Source organism: Bicyclus anynana, chromosome 23, assembly GCF_947172395.1.
Source record: "Bicyclus anynana chromosome 23, ilBicAnyn1.1, whole genome shotgun sequence".
NCBI lineage: Eukaryota > Metazoa > Arthropoda > Insecta > Lepidoptera > Nymphalidae > Bicyclus > Bicyclus anynana.
The window spans coordinates 12,220,711-12,239,471 of record NC_069105.1 but is presented as its reverse complement, the minus strand read 5'-3'; the positions used below and the strand labels follow the sequence as shown (position 1 = coordinate 12,239,471).

Genomic DNA, 18,761 nt, shown 5'->3' with positions numbered 1-18,761 from the left:
GACGTAACGTTTTAGCTTGGCTTTAGTGACGTGGAGCTCGGTGCAGAGCGCTGACTGGATTAGCCATGGATGGGTCAACGTGTCTGCCGCTGGTAGACGGTCTCTGGATATGTGAAAAGTTGAAAATCAGCTGCAGTAATATATATAGTAGGTATATTACCTCGTAGTTATCAACCCATATTCGGCTTACCTACTGCTGAGCTCCAGTCTCTAGCGGTTAGCGTACCAGAACGCTGGGCGGTACGTCTTTGACGGTAGGGTGGTAGCCACGGCCGATGCCTACCACCAGACCAGGCCTAAGACAAACCCCGGAGCTCTCTCTTGAGAACCAAAGGAAGACCAAAGAAGTCATCGTCGGGTATAATGCTTGGACCCACCATGCTGGTCCAATGCGGGTTAACGGTCTTAGGGTGATAATGTTAGACTCTATTAATCTCTATTAAAGTCCGGCTGCTCAGAGATTGCGTTTCTGACAGGTCGTGATCGAATGGGCGTAACTTCGAACGGCCGTACAAGGTTGTTGAACTGAGCGGTTTCTAGGTTATGCCAACTGTTTGTCTTTGTAGTGATGACACAAAATAACGAGGCAATTGAATATGTTTGTCCCATTTGATCACAACCTGTCAGACACGCAATTTCTGAGCGGCCGGACTTTAGATGCTAGAAAATGATAGTGATCGGGGAACCAATGGTTTTACTTTACGTGTTTCCGAAGCACTTTTATCACGATAGTACAATTTAAATAAAACGACCATTTCTATTAAGCCTTATATTTTAACAACGTACATGTCATAACAATAAATTATTAATAAAATCATTACAAATATAACTAAAATACGTACAAGGAACAAATTCATATACGCCAGGACATAATATGTAACTATAGTATAATAATTATAATTAAAATATAAAATGTATTGTCTATTTATTTACATAATAAAAAGTACAAAATTATTCGCTATTGTCAATGTAATTTCGTAGAGTTGATACAACGGTACATGATATTAGCATTTATTGCATGCTTTGTATCGTATTGTATTAAAAAAAATGAAATGCTGATCTTAATAAAAAAAGGCATGTGCCTAAATAAAAACATAAAGACTGTCTCTATTTATAACACAATGTAAGTCAAAATCAATATTTGGTCAACGATTGCCAAATCACTAAAATTTAATGGCAATTAAATCCATCTTTGTATAAAAGATTCATCGCCATATTGTCTTCAATTGTTAAAACTTTATGCCATCGTACACCCGATGCAAGGTCATAACTCATTAAATCCATCTAGCACCCAACTGTCACCCTTACATCGATCCGAATTCCGATGACGCTATGTAGTTGATTTGAACGTATATCCATAGAATTTCTCAAAAACTTCTTTGAGCCCAGGAGCAAAATATTTATTAATGACTCAAACTTGGTATATGTGATATTTATGGTGAGTCAGACATAACTGTTAATAAGGCGAACCATGGTGGTACAATTTTTGTATAATATAACTAAATAAACAAATAAAATACACTTTAGGTATTATAAAGGCGAAAGTTGTGTGTATGTGTATGTGAATCTTGTGTATGTATGTTTCTCCTTTGCGCTGCGGCTACTGAAGCGACTTAGCAGAAATTTGGAATGAAAATAGATTTTAGTCTGGATTGACACATAGGCTACTTTTCATCCCGGAATTCCCTGTGAAAAACTGAAGGACGAAGTTTCGAGCGTCCCCTAGTTTAATATCAAGTGGTAAACTTGTCGGATAATTTTCAGGGGGAACATTAATACCAACGTCTGGAAAATGGCTTGGAAGGAATTTTGACCAACGCCATAGTTCGCCGCGTTCATAGTTTTGCCCAGCACGCCATAAATGTCACAATACAAGTTTGATCAGAATAGGCCATTAATAAAAAAAATATAGGTATTTTTGGGCCCAAGACAAGGCGCTGGTCGGTTCTAAGTGGTTCTAACGAGCCATGCTCTCATACTCCATACATAATCTAAATTCATGTTCCGTAGTTTCAATTCAATGTATCTCAGTCTTGTCTGCAAGCGGATTCCATACAGAGCTTTGAGTATGAAGACTAGATTCGTATAAAATTGTCATTTACTTAACTGTCATTTCTTTAGAAAATACCTTAACGAATTAACAATTCTCATGACCTACTTTGGTAACCTACCATTTATTCAGAAAGACTAACTAAGTTAAATAAAAGTACGAGATTTTCTCAAAGTACTTGTTAAAAGACACAAATTATAGGTTCAATGGAATAGTATTGTACTAGTGGTAGGTACGTTAATTATACTTAAGTCGATAATGAGAAACGTACGACATAAAATTCAATGTACGCTGGTAGGTACTGTTATTTGTTACTAGACCTTTGAAGTGAGATCAGTATTAAAAACAAAGTATTTTTATTTGTCATGTTTTTCAAGACTCATAGTTAATCTTTCTGAATAAGTCGTCATGGCACATATTTCAAGCCTAACAATCGTTAAAATCATTTATTATTCGTAATCTTTGTCGTCCCATTTTTCTTATGAACTTTTTCATCTGAGGATTGCCTTTTAAAGAATGCTTGTATACTTGACATGGAATTTTGCGCTAGCTGGTTCGATTGCGACCACTCTAAAGATATCGACTGATGTCTTCCACTGTTAGAAGTGCCGCCGACTGTTCTTTCACCTTCAGTTTCTTCACTTTCTCCCCATTTTTCGAGAAGATGCAGTAATAAGTCTTTTGTTCTGTGTGCATTGTTTTCATCGCCTCTTTTGTACGGCAATTGCTTCCCATTCTCAAAACCATTTACTAATTTGTCTATTCTTCCGCGTCTTTTATCGAATTCGACGAAGAATGTGTTACGTTTTTCTATCGGTTGGTCTGGTACGTCCCTACTTGTGGTTGTCACTCGTTTCGATCTCGTCGACTTCACCCACGGCATTTTACTCGTCATCGGCTTCTGTGCTTCCTTTTCAGTGAGGAATGCTGAGCTGACTCTGTTGGTGGACTTTGATTGAAATATTTTCTTCTCAAAATTGTTCACGTTGCCGTTTGTTATCGTCTTTGTGATGGTTGAGTTGGTTTCTCTCTTAAAACCATTTGTCAACTTTTTCTCTTCTTTACTAAATGTTTTAGTTTCTGTTACATTTTTGTCTTTTTCTTTCATACTATTGTTATTCGTTAAATCTGTGTTCATTGTCGATAGCATGAATAGGTGATCCGATAGCTTTTTTATTTCTTCAGCGAGGTTCTTTCTCACAAATATATCTTGTTTCTTATGTAAGAAGCAACTGCTGTCTGATGCTCTTCTTTCGACTGGATTGTATCTCGTCGTATGGGTCGGGTCTCGTAGAGGCGGTGGTTCCAAATCATCTTCATCAAATACTATATCAGGTGAACTGCTGAGTGAACTTCTTGGGGACGGAGAACAACCACCGATGGACGATCTCTCACAGTTTCCGTTGGCGAGTGCGAGGATTTCTTGAGCTTGGATATCGAACACGTACGGTGAGTTGGGATGTTCGCTCCACCGTTCCACGAAGTTCCTAAGATTGTCTTTTGCCACGTCGAGTTCGTGTTTAGGGGACAATTGAGGTTCTTGCGTTGGTTTATCTTGCTTTGGAGGGGATCGTTTGATGAGCCACCGATGACGTAAGCACTCCGTAGCAGTCGGCCGTGACCTGCGACAAAGACCCTTGTTACTATCACCCCAACACCTCGTTGTGTGTACTTTGAACTTAGTTTGAAGGTAAGAAGATAAATGGGAAGTTTAAAAGTCAATAATAGCGTATGAGCGTAGAACTGGGAAACATTAAAGTTCTAACTACAAGTTAGATACAATTTAAAAGCTGCACTATTAGTTTTTGTGGGTTTATAAAGACACGATTGGATACTTATAAAAATTTCGTTTATGGATGCGTGATGTTGATTTTGCAGTTTAATGTGAGGTCATAAGTTTTGATTTCAAAATAGTAATGAATTATTAGAAAATATGCTAATAGAAAACTGATGACATAATTTATGTGAGCCACATTTTGCTAAATTCCAAAAGAAAAGGGTTTCGTAAAATAAAATTGCTATCTACAACAAGTAGACACTATGGAATTACTAATACTGGGTTAGGTATTATATCTACAGAATATAATATTACGATACTCACAAATCTATAAACTATACTGACAACAATGGAAGTGTATTCCTACTCTAAATAAATATTATGACAAGGAATATACTAACTTTATATTATGAGACATGTCAGATAGTTTTAGATTTGCGAACAAAAGAAACTAGCACAGCTTCTAATACTAAATCAAGGAAATAAAGCGAAGGGTTAGTACATATCTACTATTAAATAAGATTGTTATGGGATAGCTACACATATAAGCTATGATGTATATTAATTAGTGGCAAGTGTTGGATGAAATTTAAGTAACAAAGGGTCTTTATCGACAGGCTGCTGACTTTTAAGCAGCTTTTGGCAAATAACAAATAATCTCATGTATCATTTTTCTCATAATAATGTTTAATTTGAGTTTTTTTTTTGAAAATCTCGAACATTTTAATCAACAAATTTCTAAGGCACTACACGCATGATTTGGTTTTGTTTACAATTTAATCGATATTTCAAAAAAATTAAAACACACGAAACGTTTTAACGAAAAGCACGCCGCTTAGGTTTCTACGTAACTACGAGTAGGTACTACAACAAACTAACATCCGTATTTAATAATATTACGAAGTCTCACTGTGCATTCAAATGGAATATTACTACTTAAACATTGAAAGTATAATTTTATGGGTTTTGCATTTGTCTATAATCTCTTTCATGTAAATAATCGAAAGATCATAGAAAAATGTATCGCTATCATGTGTCTGTAGGTTTGTAGTGTAAACATTTCACTGTGAGACCTCATAACTTAGAAATGCGAAAAACATTTACAAAACCCAAATATGGCACTGGACTAGATGTCTTGGTTTTTTTTATATTGAACTTACTCTTTGTCTTTCACGAGGAGTTTTTTGATGAAGTCTTTGGCGTCCTCGGAGATTTCATTGAAGGCTTCATCGTCGAAGTCGTACTTGGCTATTGTGACGTTGGCCATCGTCTCTATATCTGTCTCGCCCATGAACGGTGATAGACCCGATAATCTGAAATGAAAATATAAATTTTCTAAAATATACGAGTACTTACAGACTGACTATAAAAGTGTCTATGGATATTTCTGTCGTTAATTATAAATGTGTAGTGTGAACCTTACCCCTTGCATGGCGGAAATAACATGTAAAAAGTCTGATAAGATATGTTTCATAAAAATCCTCGCACTAAGTATGAAATACTAACTACTGATTTAGATTTTTATACTACACTTTACACTTAATGTTAATCGTAAAATCATCGTCAATAACAGAATGACACTTCAGAGAACATTTTAGTTAGCACATTGCATTTGCCGCCTTGAGGACTTCAAAAGCATAAAAAGATAGCTCACTAGAGCCATCTGGCACCAAACGTATATCGGCTCATTTAGCTCTTTAATACTTTTAATTTTTTATACGATCGAGCGATGGACCTAGCTCTATCGATCATCCCTAAATGACAGAGCTTTCTCAGTCCCATACTTAGCAACCATATCTCAGATCCATGAGTCATCATTAGATGATAAACACTTACGTACTCTTACAAAACTATCGCCTTGAAACAGAAAAAATTTAGACCGAAAGATTACACGAAGTTTCCTCAATCTAAAGACTCATATCTGTAATGCGGCTCCAAGGGGTAGTCTTCTGTAGATACTTATAATAAATCTGTAGAGAGATCAATTCTGTACATGAAATATATTTACAAAATAACTATCCGGGGGTGATTAGTGATCGATACTGGTGCCAAAAATGCAATCAGTAACATTTTTGTCTGTCTGTATGTTCGTTATAGAAATAAAAACTACTCGACGGATTTTAACGAAACTTGGTAATTATTCTTCATACTCCTGGGCAGGTTATAGTATGCTTTTCATCACGCTACGATCGATAGGAGCAGAGCAGTGAAGGGAAATGTTGGGAAAATGGGAGAAGTTACTTCATTGTTACTGTAAGGGCTGGATTAAAGATGTCTAAAGGCGGACGAAGACGTAGGCGTCCCCTAGTTAGAAAATTAACTTACAATACATAGCATATGACTCCAATTGACCACATGTCAGTCCCGTAGCCGATCTGGTCAAAGTTGACCACCTCGGGTGCGACGAACTCCGGTGTACCGAACAGCACTTGCAGTTTCTTCTCCGGGTCGTAGAACCTCGCTAGTCCGAAGTCGATGATTTTTATTCGATTCCCCGATTTTGTGAGGCATAGGATGTTTTCAGGCTGTAACAAAGTAATTTAGTAGTTTTTAATCGACTTCAAAAAAGTTTGTTACCTACATCATAACTTTGTCATATACCTAATAACCAATTTCGAAAATTCGTTTTTTGTTTAAAAGAGTATACTTCCAGATTGATTTTATTTTCATGAAAATCGGTTTGGTAATTTTGTGTTAAAATCAAAATAACTGAAATATACGCAGCAACCAAATCAAGAAATTCCGTAACGAAAATAAACCTAACACACAAGCCGTGCATCAAGTTAACAGATTTCGGCTCAACAGGACATGTGGTGTGAAACTCAGGAGCAAAACTTATTAAACCAGAGTTCGATTCCAGCTCAACGTTTTTTTTATTTTTATTTATTTATTCTTTCATTTTTTATTATGTCCTAAGGAAAATAAAATGTATGCATAAATAAAATAAATAATAAACAAATAATAATAAATGCATAAGTTGATAAAAAATGCTATGTGATAGCTTTACCGAAGCTTTATTTTTCATGAAACACTCGTAATCTTTTTGTTTAAAATCAACAGTATCTATGTTTACAATCTTTAAATAAAAAAAAAAAACAATTAATACTAAAATATCCTAATGTGACTTTGTGTGTGAAGAAGAAATCGTGAAGGTATGCGCGAAATAAAAATGACACACTTGACTCCATCACCTCGAGAGGCAGACGCCATTTTGGTTCCGGTCCAAGTCGTAAATCACAATGGCGGAAAAGATCGCGCGGGAGTTTTATGTTTGTCTACCGTCACATTATTGTTTATTCGTTTTGCGAACGCTTTTATTCCTGTCATTTGTACATTTTAAATTGGTACACAGCTAGCGTACGTTCACATAGAGTAAGCGATAGCGATAATTTAAAAAAAAAAGGCATAGTCTGATGTCGTTTTGCAGTACAACCTCATTGACTGATAAAAACAAATATTAAAAATATGAGTTCAGTGTAATCCATTTTTAACCGACTTCAAAAAAAAGAGGAGGTTTCTCAATTCGACCATATATATATATATATATATATATATTTTTTAAAGAATCGCCTTAACGAATAAACCAGTTGGATTTATAAATCGAAGGTATGTTAGGTAGGTATTTAATCTTTTCAGACCCCGTCATGGTACGTCCTTTTTTATAATAAGGTATGTAAATTTATATTTACTGTAATCAAACTGTTTTAACTTGTTTTAAAAACGAAGAAGAAGGGTCCTAGCTACATGATAAGCCAATCCAAAGATGTCCAATACGATGGGAGGATTCTGATAAAAGTATATAATAGGTAGGGTAGGTATGTCATATTTTTTTTAAATATTTTTTTACAGGCTTCCTACGACTCGAAACTAAAACCATGTCCGTGGGCAAAATTTTTAACCAAAAGACCATCAAAGTGGCAGTTTTTAAACCTATTTTATTATCTCGTGATCGCCAATCAATGTGAACTCTTCCTAACTTCTGCGTTTTTACACGCCAGAATTTTATTCGAAACTTGCAAACACCCACTCGTCATAAATTTAGAAAATTAAATTCAATCTCTCACATCAACAGCCACTCGGCGCTTTTGAAAATGGTTTATTTATTGCCATTAGTCCTACACGATGACTTTAGCTACGTCATACCATATGTTTTCTATGGTCATACCATTTCACGATCTTGGAGTGTTCCAAAACTCATTTGAACCTACCTACCTGCCTATATTAAAATCGTACGAAAGTCAAAACTGTACATCGAGGTACTCGCAGCTATTTAAATAAATTGTTGTTAATAAAAGAATATTTATTAAGTTTGCGTCGTCGTCATCAACCCATATTCAGCTTACTGCTGAGCTCGAGTCACCTCTCAGAATGAGAGGGGTTAGGCCAAAAGTCCACCACGCTGGCCCAATGCGGATTGGCAGACTTCACACACGCAGAGAATTAAGATAATTCTCTGGTATGCAGGTTTCCTCACGATGTTTTCCGTCACCTTTTTGAGAGTTTTTGACAGGTTGTGATCGAATGGGACAAACATATTCAATTACAATTGCCTCGTTGTTTAGTCTAATCACTAGAAAGACAAAAAGTTCGCATAACCTTAAAAACAGCACAAATGCTAGTTCGAAGTTACATCGCCCATTCGATAACGGCCTGACAGAAACGCAATCTAGCGGCCGGTCTTTAATGATCACTTTCCGTACGTTAGCGTCGCTGATACCCGAAAATGTGTGCGCATAATTATTCCAAGTTATACTCGTAGGTCGCTTACTACAGGTACGTTGTATAAAACAAAGTCTTTCGCCGCGTCTGTTTGTGTCTGTTCACATCCTATCCTACTAATTTTAGAATTTAAACTATCGTGAGTGTTATTCATATTAATTGATTATGAAACACGGCTAAAACTCATTATCGGTTCGGATCTCGGCTTGGATCGTGCCGCGATGCAGGAACCAGCTCATGACTGAGGGCCCCGTATGGGTTCGAAACTAGTCGGGCATACTCCGACCTAATATCACGTGAGTTTTAGCCGTGTTCCATAATCAATTACTATCCTACTAATCCTATTAATATTATAAACGCGAAAGTTTGTATGGATGTTTGGATGTTTGTTACTCTATAACGCCGCTACTACTGAAGCGATTTAGCTGAAATTTGGAATAGAAATAGATTTTACTCTGGATTAACACATAGGCTACTTTTTATCCCGAAAAAATCCATGGTTTCCCGAGATTTTCCAAAACTGATAATTTTGATGATATAAATGTTTGTTATCTACTCTTTCACGTCTCGACTACTGAACGGCATACTTTTTGAGCAGTGAGAGTGATAAAATAAAATATTTTTTTCTATATCTAGCAAACTTTTATTAAAAAAAATATTTAACCAAATCCTTATTTATACATCATATTATCATCTCCATATACTTTTATGGGGGGGTGTACCTGGGTTTCTTGGGCCGACGTTGTATGGGCTGGTGGACATTCCCCTTTGGTATTAAGATATATTATAGCCTGGATTAACACATATACTACTTTTTATCCCGGAAAAATCCATGGTTCCCGAGGGATTTGTGAAAAACAAAATTCCACGCGGACGAAGTCGCGAGCGTCCGCTAGTTAAACTATAAAACTACTGAAGGGATTTTCATGTGGTTTTCTCACCTTCATATCGAGGTGCAGTATGTTCTGGCGATGCACGAACTCTATGCCCTCGCATATCTGCCGCATGAACACGGTGCAGGCGCGCTCCGTCAGCACGAAGTCTTCGTCGATCACTCGCTCGAACAGCTCGCCGCCTGTGATGCTGGAAACATCATCATCATCGTTATTATCAGCCTTGAACAATGTTAAATACTGTTAGATACGTAGGTACCACAGAACAGACAACGCTAAAAGCAGGGGGCGTGGCCCGCGTACACCCGGGTGTGCGGAACAACGCAAGCGTGTCCACACATGTACTAGCAGTCTTGTTTTGTTCTGTGACAGAAGGAATAAATAATATTCAACTCTAAAGTAAGGGTGACATATTTCATTTTTCACTAAATATTAAACAGCCATTTAGGCCACGCCCCTGGGTACGCTGGTTTCAATACAACGAATTGACACTTTATAAATCTAGTTACTTCTTATATCTGTGGTAGGTACGATGTCGTGTAATGTTAAAAACTATAAAATAGGCACGATGCCGTGTAGAAACCGAAAGGGGTGTGGATTTCATCCTCCTCCTAACAAGTTAGCCCGCTTCCATCTAATACTTCATCATCACTTACCATCAGGTGAGATTGTAGTCAAGGGCTAACTTGTAAAAAATAAAAAAATAAAGATGTGTTACTAGGTCATGAAAAATTACGCACTCAAAAGAGGAAACTTCCACATCTCAATGTTTTTTTTTTTTTCAACTCAAGTTTGCTTTTACAATTATTATTTATACTAAACAAATACAATACAAACAACATAAACAAATAATACCTAAGATGAATGTTCAGGAAGTGTAAAAACTATAAATACATAAATATATAACGGAATTAAAGACAAAATTGTGCATGTGTGCGCTCAGTTTTGTAGCCTATTATTTGGATCATTTTTGCGGTGATTTTGTAGGGACGTAACCGATCTATAGTATAAAATTATCACTGTATAGGATTAGTATTGATCAACTCGAATCCTCACATATTGCGCTGTCCAAACTCTAAAATCGTTAATTATTATTATTTATAATAATGTTCATATTAAGTAGGTTCGCTTTGTAGATAAATGATTGAAAAATACGCGTATTCTGGGCAAATGACGTCATTTTGGTGTTTTGCCAAGAAAACTCCGAAATAATGAGAGACATGGAAAAAACGATGTACGTATGAATTGAGGTAGTTAGTGCAAAAATACATCGTTGCCAATGATTCTACTTGGCACCGGGTTCGAATCAAGGTTGATGTCAAAACACTCCGAAAGATAAATAAACAAATTGGCTTGTGTATTTTACAAAAAGGAAATTTACCTGATCTGTATATTTTTCTTAACACCAGATTATACAGGTGCCATCTGGTGTTGTCTACCTAGATACTCATGACGCATACCACTATGCGCGGTGGATTTACAAGACGGATGTCCTGGGTTCGATCCCTGGCTGAGCTGATTAAGGTTTTCTTAATTGGTCCAAGTCTGGCTGGTGGGAGGTTTGGTTGGTTGGACGAGGTGCTGGAATGGCTACCCCGCACTACAAAGCGCAGCGTTGGTCGACCTCCCACCAGGTGGACTGAGGATAGCGAGTGGTAGGGATTCGCTGGATGCAGGTGGCTCAGTATCGTGATGTTTGGAAGTACCTACGAAAGGACTATGTCTTGCAGTGGACGTTCATTGGCTGATATGATGATGATGATGATGATGATGATGATGAAGGATTTCTTATAAAACTTAATTAAAAATCATGTAGATATTTTTGCAAATTTTCCAAACGTCAAATACGCTGTCGTCCATTTTGTGACGATGTTTACGTGATTTGTTATTGTGACGTCATGAAACAGTTGAAATATAGACCATCGTGGTCGACAGCGTTTTGGCTCGTATTGTCAAATAAATATTTAAAAATTAAAATTTTCATGTAGGTACCTACTATCTACCTAATCTCGTAATACGTCTAATACGTTGACGATTACGTCTAATACGACGTATAATACGTCTCAAAAAAATATGATATTTTTTTTCAATCTAGTAGAACTATAATGAACAATTATTTAAGACCACTTAAAAAAAAGTGTCAACTAGCCTATTGGTTCCAAGATTCCTAGCTTCATTCAATCATAATATAGATTTTAGAATTCTGAAGATTTTATATACGACAAAGCTCACTGTCAAACGCGTCTAGAAAATACCAACCCAAGTTGCAGTAACCCAAGTAGATGGTAAGATAAACGGAAGATCTTCGCAATGCATTTTTATACTGAAGAATGAAAGAATCATCAGGAACTTGAGATAGGTACGAATACGAATAAATATGTGTAGGTAGACAGATATTTTTACATCAGTTGCAGTTATTTCTGTTAAAACTAACAATTTATTTTGAATGAATACAGTTTGGAATGAGTGAATGAATCCACGTCATTGGCTCAGCTTTGAAGAACGTTCGCTGGAGTTCGTTTTCGATGTTGCGTCAACTTTGAATTCCATTTTCAAAATAATCTGGTCTAGTCTAGTCAGATAACGCAAACGTTTGGTTCAAATTATCTTTCATGTTTAATTATAATATAATATAGTTCCAGGCTAGTGGCGTAGCGTGCGTTGGATCAAAATTAGTTGGGGGCCCAAATGGAGGGAATGATTTCTCACAAAAGAAACAAAAATGTTCGCTTTAAATAAACATGAAAGAAAGAAAGAAAATTTATTCAGAATTAAAAGTTACACACAGTATCCTAAAGACAGCATGTCTGTCTGTAAACCTTAAAAAGAAAGGGTCTACCATACATATGCCGTGTAATTTATACAAGCATAATACAGTGACTTAACCTATGTAGGAGGTTTCCAGCTACACCCCTGGGCCGGGCTTCCTAAGGAGCTTAGTTTCCACGCTATTCCAATTAAATTGTTGAGCTTAAATTAGATAAATGTAAATGTTAAATTCATTAGAACCACTCACATCAGAGGTTAAGGTTAAGGATGCCCGTACTCTCCAAGACACAGTGTAACAGTAACATATGTTTTCTGTGGTAATACCAACTTCTCAACTTTGGATTGAGAAAAGTATTAGAAGAAAGAACTCAGTATCTCATAGCCCGATTAATAATTCGAATCCTTGACCTCATAATCCGGATAACCATTAGACCAACGAAGCGGTAGTCAGTCATTTATGATCTTACTAAAGTGTTTTTCAGATAGTACGGGTACAGTGACAGTCACCTGTATGACGTTCATAATACGTAGGTATACATACGGTCATATTATCGTGAATCGCGGCAAACTTTCAAGAGTAAATCGAACTGTCACCCGCACCATCCTATATGAAACGAACTGTAAATAATACCATATATATATATATATGAAGGAACTTGCAGTTATTTCTGTTAAACTAACAATTCATTTTGAATGTTTACAGTTTGGAATGAGTGAATGAATCCACGTCATCCGCTGAAGCTGAAGTTCGTTCACTGACGTCACAGTCGCGTTCAATCGACGCCTCTTCCATTTTATTGGTAAACTATTTACCTATACAAACATTATGACGTCATTTCACTTTTGGTGTCGGCTGTGTAAACAAGCACTTCATTTTTAAAACGTTCATCGTCTATCTTCTTTGATGTCATTTTAATTTACCTGCGTGTTGAAATTTCATGGTTCACACTGAATTTTTGCCGACGAGTAGAAGATTATTAATTTAAGGATTATTTGATATTTTCAATCATCATCATCATATTCTAAATGGCTTACTGAAAAGCTAAATCTTATTCATAAAATGACAGAGAATTTGGAGCTCATAGCGACCTTACTACTCCAACGTGGGCTTAGAGCTTGATTCCCTCAGACGAATTTGATCGGTACCTGACTCGCTAGTCTAAACCCTCAGACGAATTACATCGGGACCTGACTCGCAAGACGTTACCCCTATGTTATTGAAGTGATTATAAAGAAACCGTAAGCTAGGTGCTCTCTAAGAATCATAGTGAAGTGATCTTCAAGAGTCGTTAGATACTCTTTAAGATCACTTCACTATCATTAATACCAGCAAGACAATTATCTATTTCGTTGTACGATTTAATGAGCCTAAAGTTACAAACTAAATCATAATCAACATAAGGCCGTCAAGGAGTATTCACCTCTCCTCTAAAACATACAAACCTTGAGCCCTGCAGTGGGGCTATAAAATAAATAATCCATTATTTACAACTATTTAAAATTAAATAAACTTATGTAAGTATTAGAAGCATGTTTACGCAACCATAATGCAAGTCGATAGTTTATTAGCAAATCCGTAAATAGCTGATTGCAATAGGTATTTAATACATTAGTTCCGTTTATGTTAACATATTGGACTGGATAAGGTACATTCTTGTTTACATCTCAATTAATCACGATAATCCGATGTAAAATGAACTCGAGTGCTTCCATACTAGGCGACGTTGATCGGTCTTATAAAGGTAAGTGTACATTTGACGATCTCTTTGGTGAGGTGATGTTCAGTACTTCGTCGTCTATCAACCTACGTACGGCTCACTGCTGAGCTCGAGTCTCTTCTCAGAATAAGAGGGGTGAGGCCAATAGACTACCACGCTGGCCCATTGCAGATTGGCAGACTTCAATCACGCAGAGAATTAAGAAAATTCTCTGGTGTGCAGGTTTCTTTACAATTTTGAGACACGTGATATTTAATTTTCTTAAAATGCACACAACGAAAAGCTGGAGGTGAACCCACCACCCTGCGGAATCGGAAGCAGAGGTTGTATCCACTGGGCTATCACGGATCGTTCAGTACTTCAAGTGAAGAGAAATAGACAAAATATCGTCGAATGGGGCGGAGTTGTCCCAGTCCCGTTTTCGTCCCAACGCAATGAAAAAGCGATATTTTCTGTTGCGCCGCTATTTGTTGAAATGTGTCTATTTCTCTTCACGAGATTATCTCGTTGGTCGTATGTTAGCGCCACAGTATTACAACAGAAAAGTTCAGGGTGCAATTCATAGCTCATGTCAGTTTAGGATTTCATTTATTTTCTATGTCAAGTCAAGACAAAACTTTTGATGGAGTCCATCGATTAAATCTAATTAATTGCTTTAAGACACTCTTGCACAACCTCCAGATCACTTGTGCACCTTTACAAAACGATATTGAATAAAATACATTCTAGTTTATGCAATAAAACTCTAAAATGCAGAAAGAAGATTTTCCCGCCAAACTCCTGTTACCATCTTAGTCATCGTCACGTGAAATCATGCAAGAGTTAACTTGTTGATAAATAAAAAATAAAAAAAGAATTTTCAAAATCGGTCCACAAATGACAGAAATATCGCAGGACATACATAAAAAAAAACATACATACAGCCGAACGCAGAACCTCCTCCTTTTTGGAAGTCGGTTAAAAACACAAAAGTTCACGGATGAGTGCAGTGTGTACTCGGCTGATATGTAACAGTGGCGTCAAGTCTCGTCAGATATTGCGGCGCACATAGTTGGCGAGACGCCATCCTGCCATATCCCAACGACATGCCGCAGGGCTGTCAACTGTAGCGTTTACCACCGTCTTGTACTTATAATAAAAATCTTTTTAACAAAAAAAGCGAAAAATAACATCGTATGTACTACCTTCTGATCAATTTGAAGGCGGTGCCAAGCCAGTGACGTATTAATTAAAGTCGTTTCTGAAAGAACCAGGGGAAGGAACTGTCCTTAAATCCTAAAACTTTATGATTTAATCGGCTTTACGATGTACATACGATGTTATTTTTCGCTTATTAGTTTATTTTTGTGATTTAGAAGTCGGTTCAATGTTTTTAATTAGAAGATTTTATTTTTACCTTTTTAGTGTGTCCTGAACAAAAGCGCGGAATGTAGTTTTAACCTAAAATTACTGAACCCATTTTCATGAAAATTAAATGGAAACAAAAAATAACTTTCAAAATTGGTTCGGAAATGACGAAGTTATGAGGTAATTAATAAATGCTTATTCAATGCAAACAAAGAATCAAGTTTTTTTGTTTGCATTGAATATTACTTATAATATTAGTATGAATAAATAAACATGATTTTCACGATATTGGCAGCCCTAAAGCTGCGCGCACATTGCCAGCGCCTCACAATAGACGTTATTGTAAATCAGGCTTAACATATTCAATCAACAGCCATCCCGTATTACCATAATAATATTTATAAAGCGATTCAATTTGTACGTGGTGTTGATGTTAATAATTTTTCGAATACACCGTGCTTCTAACTTTAAACCGAAGCTTTTTAAGTCTTTAATAATAATTAATGTACAAGTTCCCAGTATCAAAATACTTGGTTATTGTTCCGATAGTTGTTTCAGTCAATGGTCTTATAGCGAAAAGCTTCGACCAACATCTTAAGAAGCTTTCGCTTAACTGTTGGATCAAGGGTCGGATACAGAAGGCAGTGATTGTTGAGACGGTGCGTATTGTCAGGAGGTTCCTCAATCTGGAGCCCTGAGCACCGGTTGTTTGGGCACTCAAATGTCCCGTACCGGGAGGGTTTATTTTTTATAAAATTTTAATAGTGTTTTGTATTATATTTTTATATTAACCTTGTTATAAATTTAAAAAAGAGGTAAATATATAAATGAGAGAAAAAAATTTACTTGTAGTGCTATTCTGTTACGCAGATTTTGCAATTCGCCAGTTTGAGTCTCGAATTCGTCGCTATCCCTCTCGATACCACGATAGTATAGATTGAGAGAGATGGAGACGAATTCATAAGTCACACAGTCGAGTTATAAAAATATCGATTTACCTAGAATAGCGCTAGCAGTTGACATAAGTCAATGCCCTTGAAGTGTCTGAAATGCCAGTCTTGTAAGATATTTTCACGGCTCAGCATTCCGAATGCCCTTTAATACATGTAAATAAAATTTAAGTGTCTGAATGTGTTTTGAAAATAAATGTTTTCTGAAGTGCTTAGTTATTTACACGATACTAAAACACAATCAAAATTTTTTTTTAAAAGTTCGTCTGTTTTTCTATTTGTCCGGTCTAATCTTTGGAACGACGGAATCGATTTCACTGTAGGCTCTATGTAAGTTAAGAGGTCAGTGGCGTAGCTTGCATTGAAGGGGTTCTTTATCAAAGTTAGTGGGGGGCAAATAGTCGAACGGAAAACCCGAAAATCCCTTTAGATTTATTTAATATGTTTTTTTATTTATGGGAAGTACCAGATTAACACGTTCGCTGCGGCACCGATTTTTCTGTACTCACCCCTGGTGCGGTACGAAGTTCTTTGACCTCGTACTAAAACTTTCAGTGGTGCGGAACGAGGTTTATCGACCTCTTAACTCTTGAAGACGCTCTAAAATTATTTTTTGCTGGTACGAGGTCAATTGACCTCGTGCCGCAGCGAACGTGTTAAGTGCGATTGTAAGTTAAATTTTACCGATTTTTGTTTTCATTCTTAAGGGGCCCTGTAGAGTCCCGTATCATTGATACGGCGTATACAGCGTTAGCTACGCTGTATAAAAGGTTATTGAGTAACAAATAAGCTACTTTTTTCACTTAATTAACATACTATTAATCTGTTTGTTCAAAATCACAAGTCAGAGTTGAAAGCGGCTGATTCTACGCCCAAAGTTATGCGCGAATGTTTGCTGGCTACACTCATCACGATAACCTGAATATTCGTGTTATAGCTATGAACGCGGCCAAGGCACCAATAAAATAGCTTCTGAAATATTATAGCAACTATAAAGCATGCGTGAGCTGTGATAGCCCAGTGGATATGACCTCTGCCTCCGATTCCGGAGGGTGTGGGTTCGAATCCGGTTCGGGGCCTGCACCTCCAACTTTTCAGTTGTGTGCATTTTAAGAAATTAAATATCACGTGGCTCAATCGGTGAAGGAAAACATCGTGAGGAAACCTGCATACCAGAGAATTATCTTAATTCTCTGCGTGTGTGAAGTCTGCCAATCCGCATTGGGCCAGCGTGGTGGACTATTGGCCTAACCCCTCTCATTCTGAGAGGAGACTCGAGCTCAGCAGTGAGCCGAATATGGGTTGATGACGTGAAAACATACGTGTATATCCCAACTAATAGTACGTAAATAATACCTACAGGTAAATATGCGAATGTTCATTTATTCTAAACCAATAGACCGATTTTAAAAGTTCTATCACGTGTTATTTTTACTCATATTAACAAACACTTCACTTAGAGTCATCGCCACAGAATATTCGACTATTTGACCGATGTGTTGCTGTTCCGGCTAAAGATTCGATTCTTTTTATTACTTTGAAGAAGTTAGAAATACTTACAAATGAAACGTAACTTCATCTTTTAGTAAACAAAAAGTTGATGACCGTTTTTTATGCTATTCAACGGCACAAACCGGCATTTTAGGAAGTTATTTATACAACGAAAACGATTACAATAATCATCTATTCTATAGAAACAGATTTTATAAACGCATTAGATCGTTGATCTTATACTTTGACATATATCTAGCGAGGCAGGTCCATAAATTATTCGTCTGAGGTATAGGTAGGTTTCTAGCGCAGGCCTGCGGTATACCGCGGTACTCTGTTACCGATGACCAATGTCAAATGATATTACATAAAGGTTACCTTGTTAATCCTGTTACAAAGTATTCAGATTACTATCAATATACGTACGCTAGAGTATCGGTTTGTAATTGTTGAGTTTTGCGGTTGTTGGTTATATTTGCAGGTATTAGACACGTGATCAAGTAAGGTTAGATGTAAGGAGAAACACTGTCTGAAGATGCGAACATTGTGAAACATACGTAGAGGCCTTTACATTCGGTTTTTCACTAGTAACTATTATAATATTTAAAAGTAAATCAATTATTCATGTATGTTATGTAATGTCTTCATACCTAAACAAAAAAATTTAAATAAATCAATAATCGAGAACGTCTAGACAAATTCGGACAATAATCCTTCCCTTTTTTTTTCGTTAAGGCACAAGGAAAGTTCTTATGCAGAAAAAATTACGAAGGAAATGGTAAATACGACACTTATTTACCTATAAACGAAAAATAAGTAAATCCCATTTTCTCTTGGTCACGCCATAATCTGACATCCATCTTTTCTTCTGACTTTGCAGATGCAGAAGGATATAAAATTAAGAAAATTTCGGGAAATTGTAGAAAACTTATTTATGGGTGTTTTCGATTATTGGGTACTCGAAGGCTGAACGGTCGATTAAGAAATCAGGCACAGAGATATCTATTCTAAGTCTATATCTAGTTTTTTATGGGTTTCACTTTACCA

General features: G+C 36.6%; 1 protein-coding gene across 1 annotated transcript in view; it reads right to left on the bottom strand.

The window, feature by feature from the left end:
- Positions 1-754: 754 nt before the first annotated feature.
- The window catches only part of LOC112049152 (myosin light chain kinase, smooth muscle), a 66,839-nt gene continuing 48,832 nt past the window's right edge, over positions 755-18,761 (bottom strand). Inside the window, exons 5-8 of the mRNA XM_024086951.2 lie at positions 9,488-9,629; positions 6,153-6,352; positions 4,988-5,140; positions 755-3,672 (exon numbers count right to left, since the gene is read on the bottom strand). Of these exons, the coding sequence (XP_023942719.1) occupies positions 2,493-3,672; positions 4,988-5,140; positions 6,153-6,352; positions 9,488-9,629 (1,675 nt within the window). The 3' untranslated portion in view covers positions 755-2,492. The remainder of the gene's footprint in view (positions 3,673-4,987; positions 5,141-6,152; positions 6,353-9,487; positions 9,630-18,761) is intronic.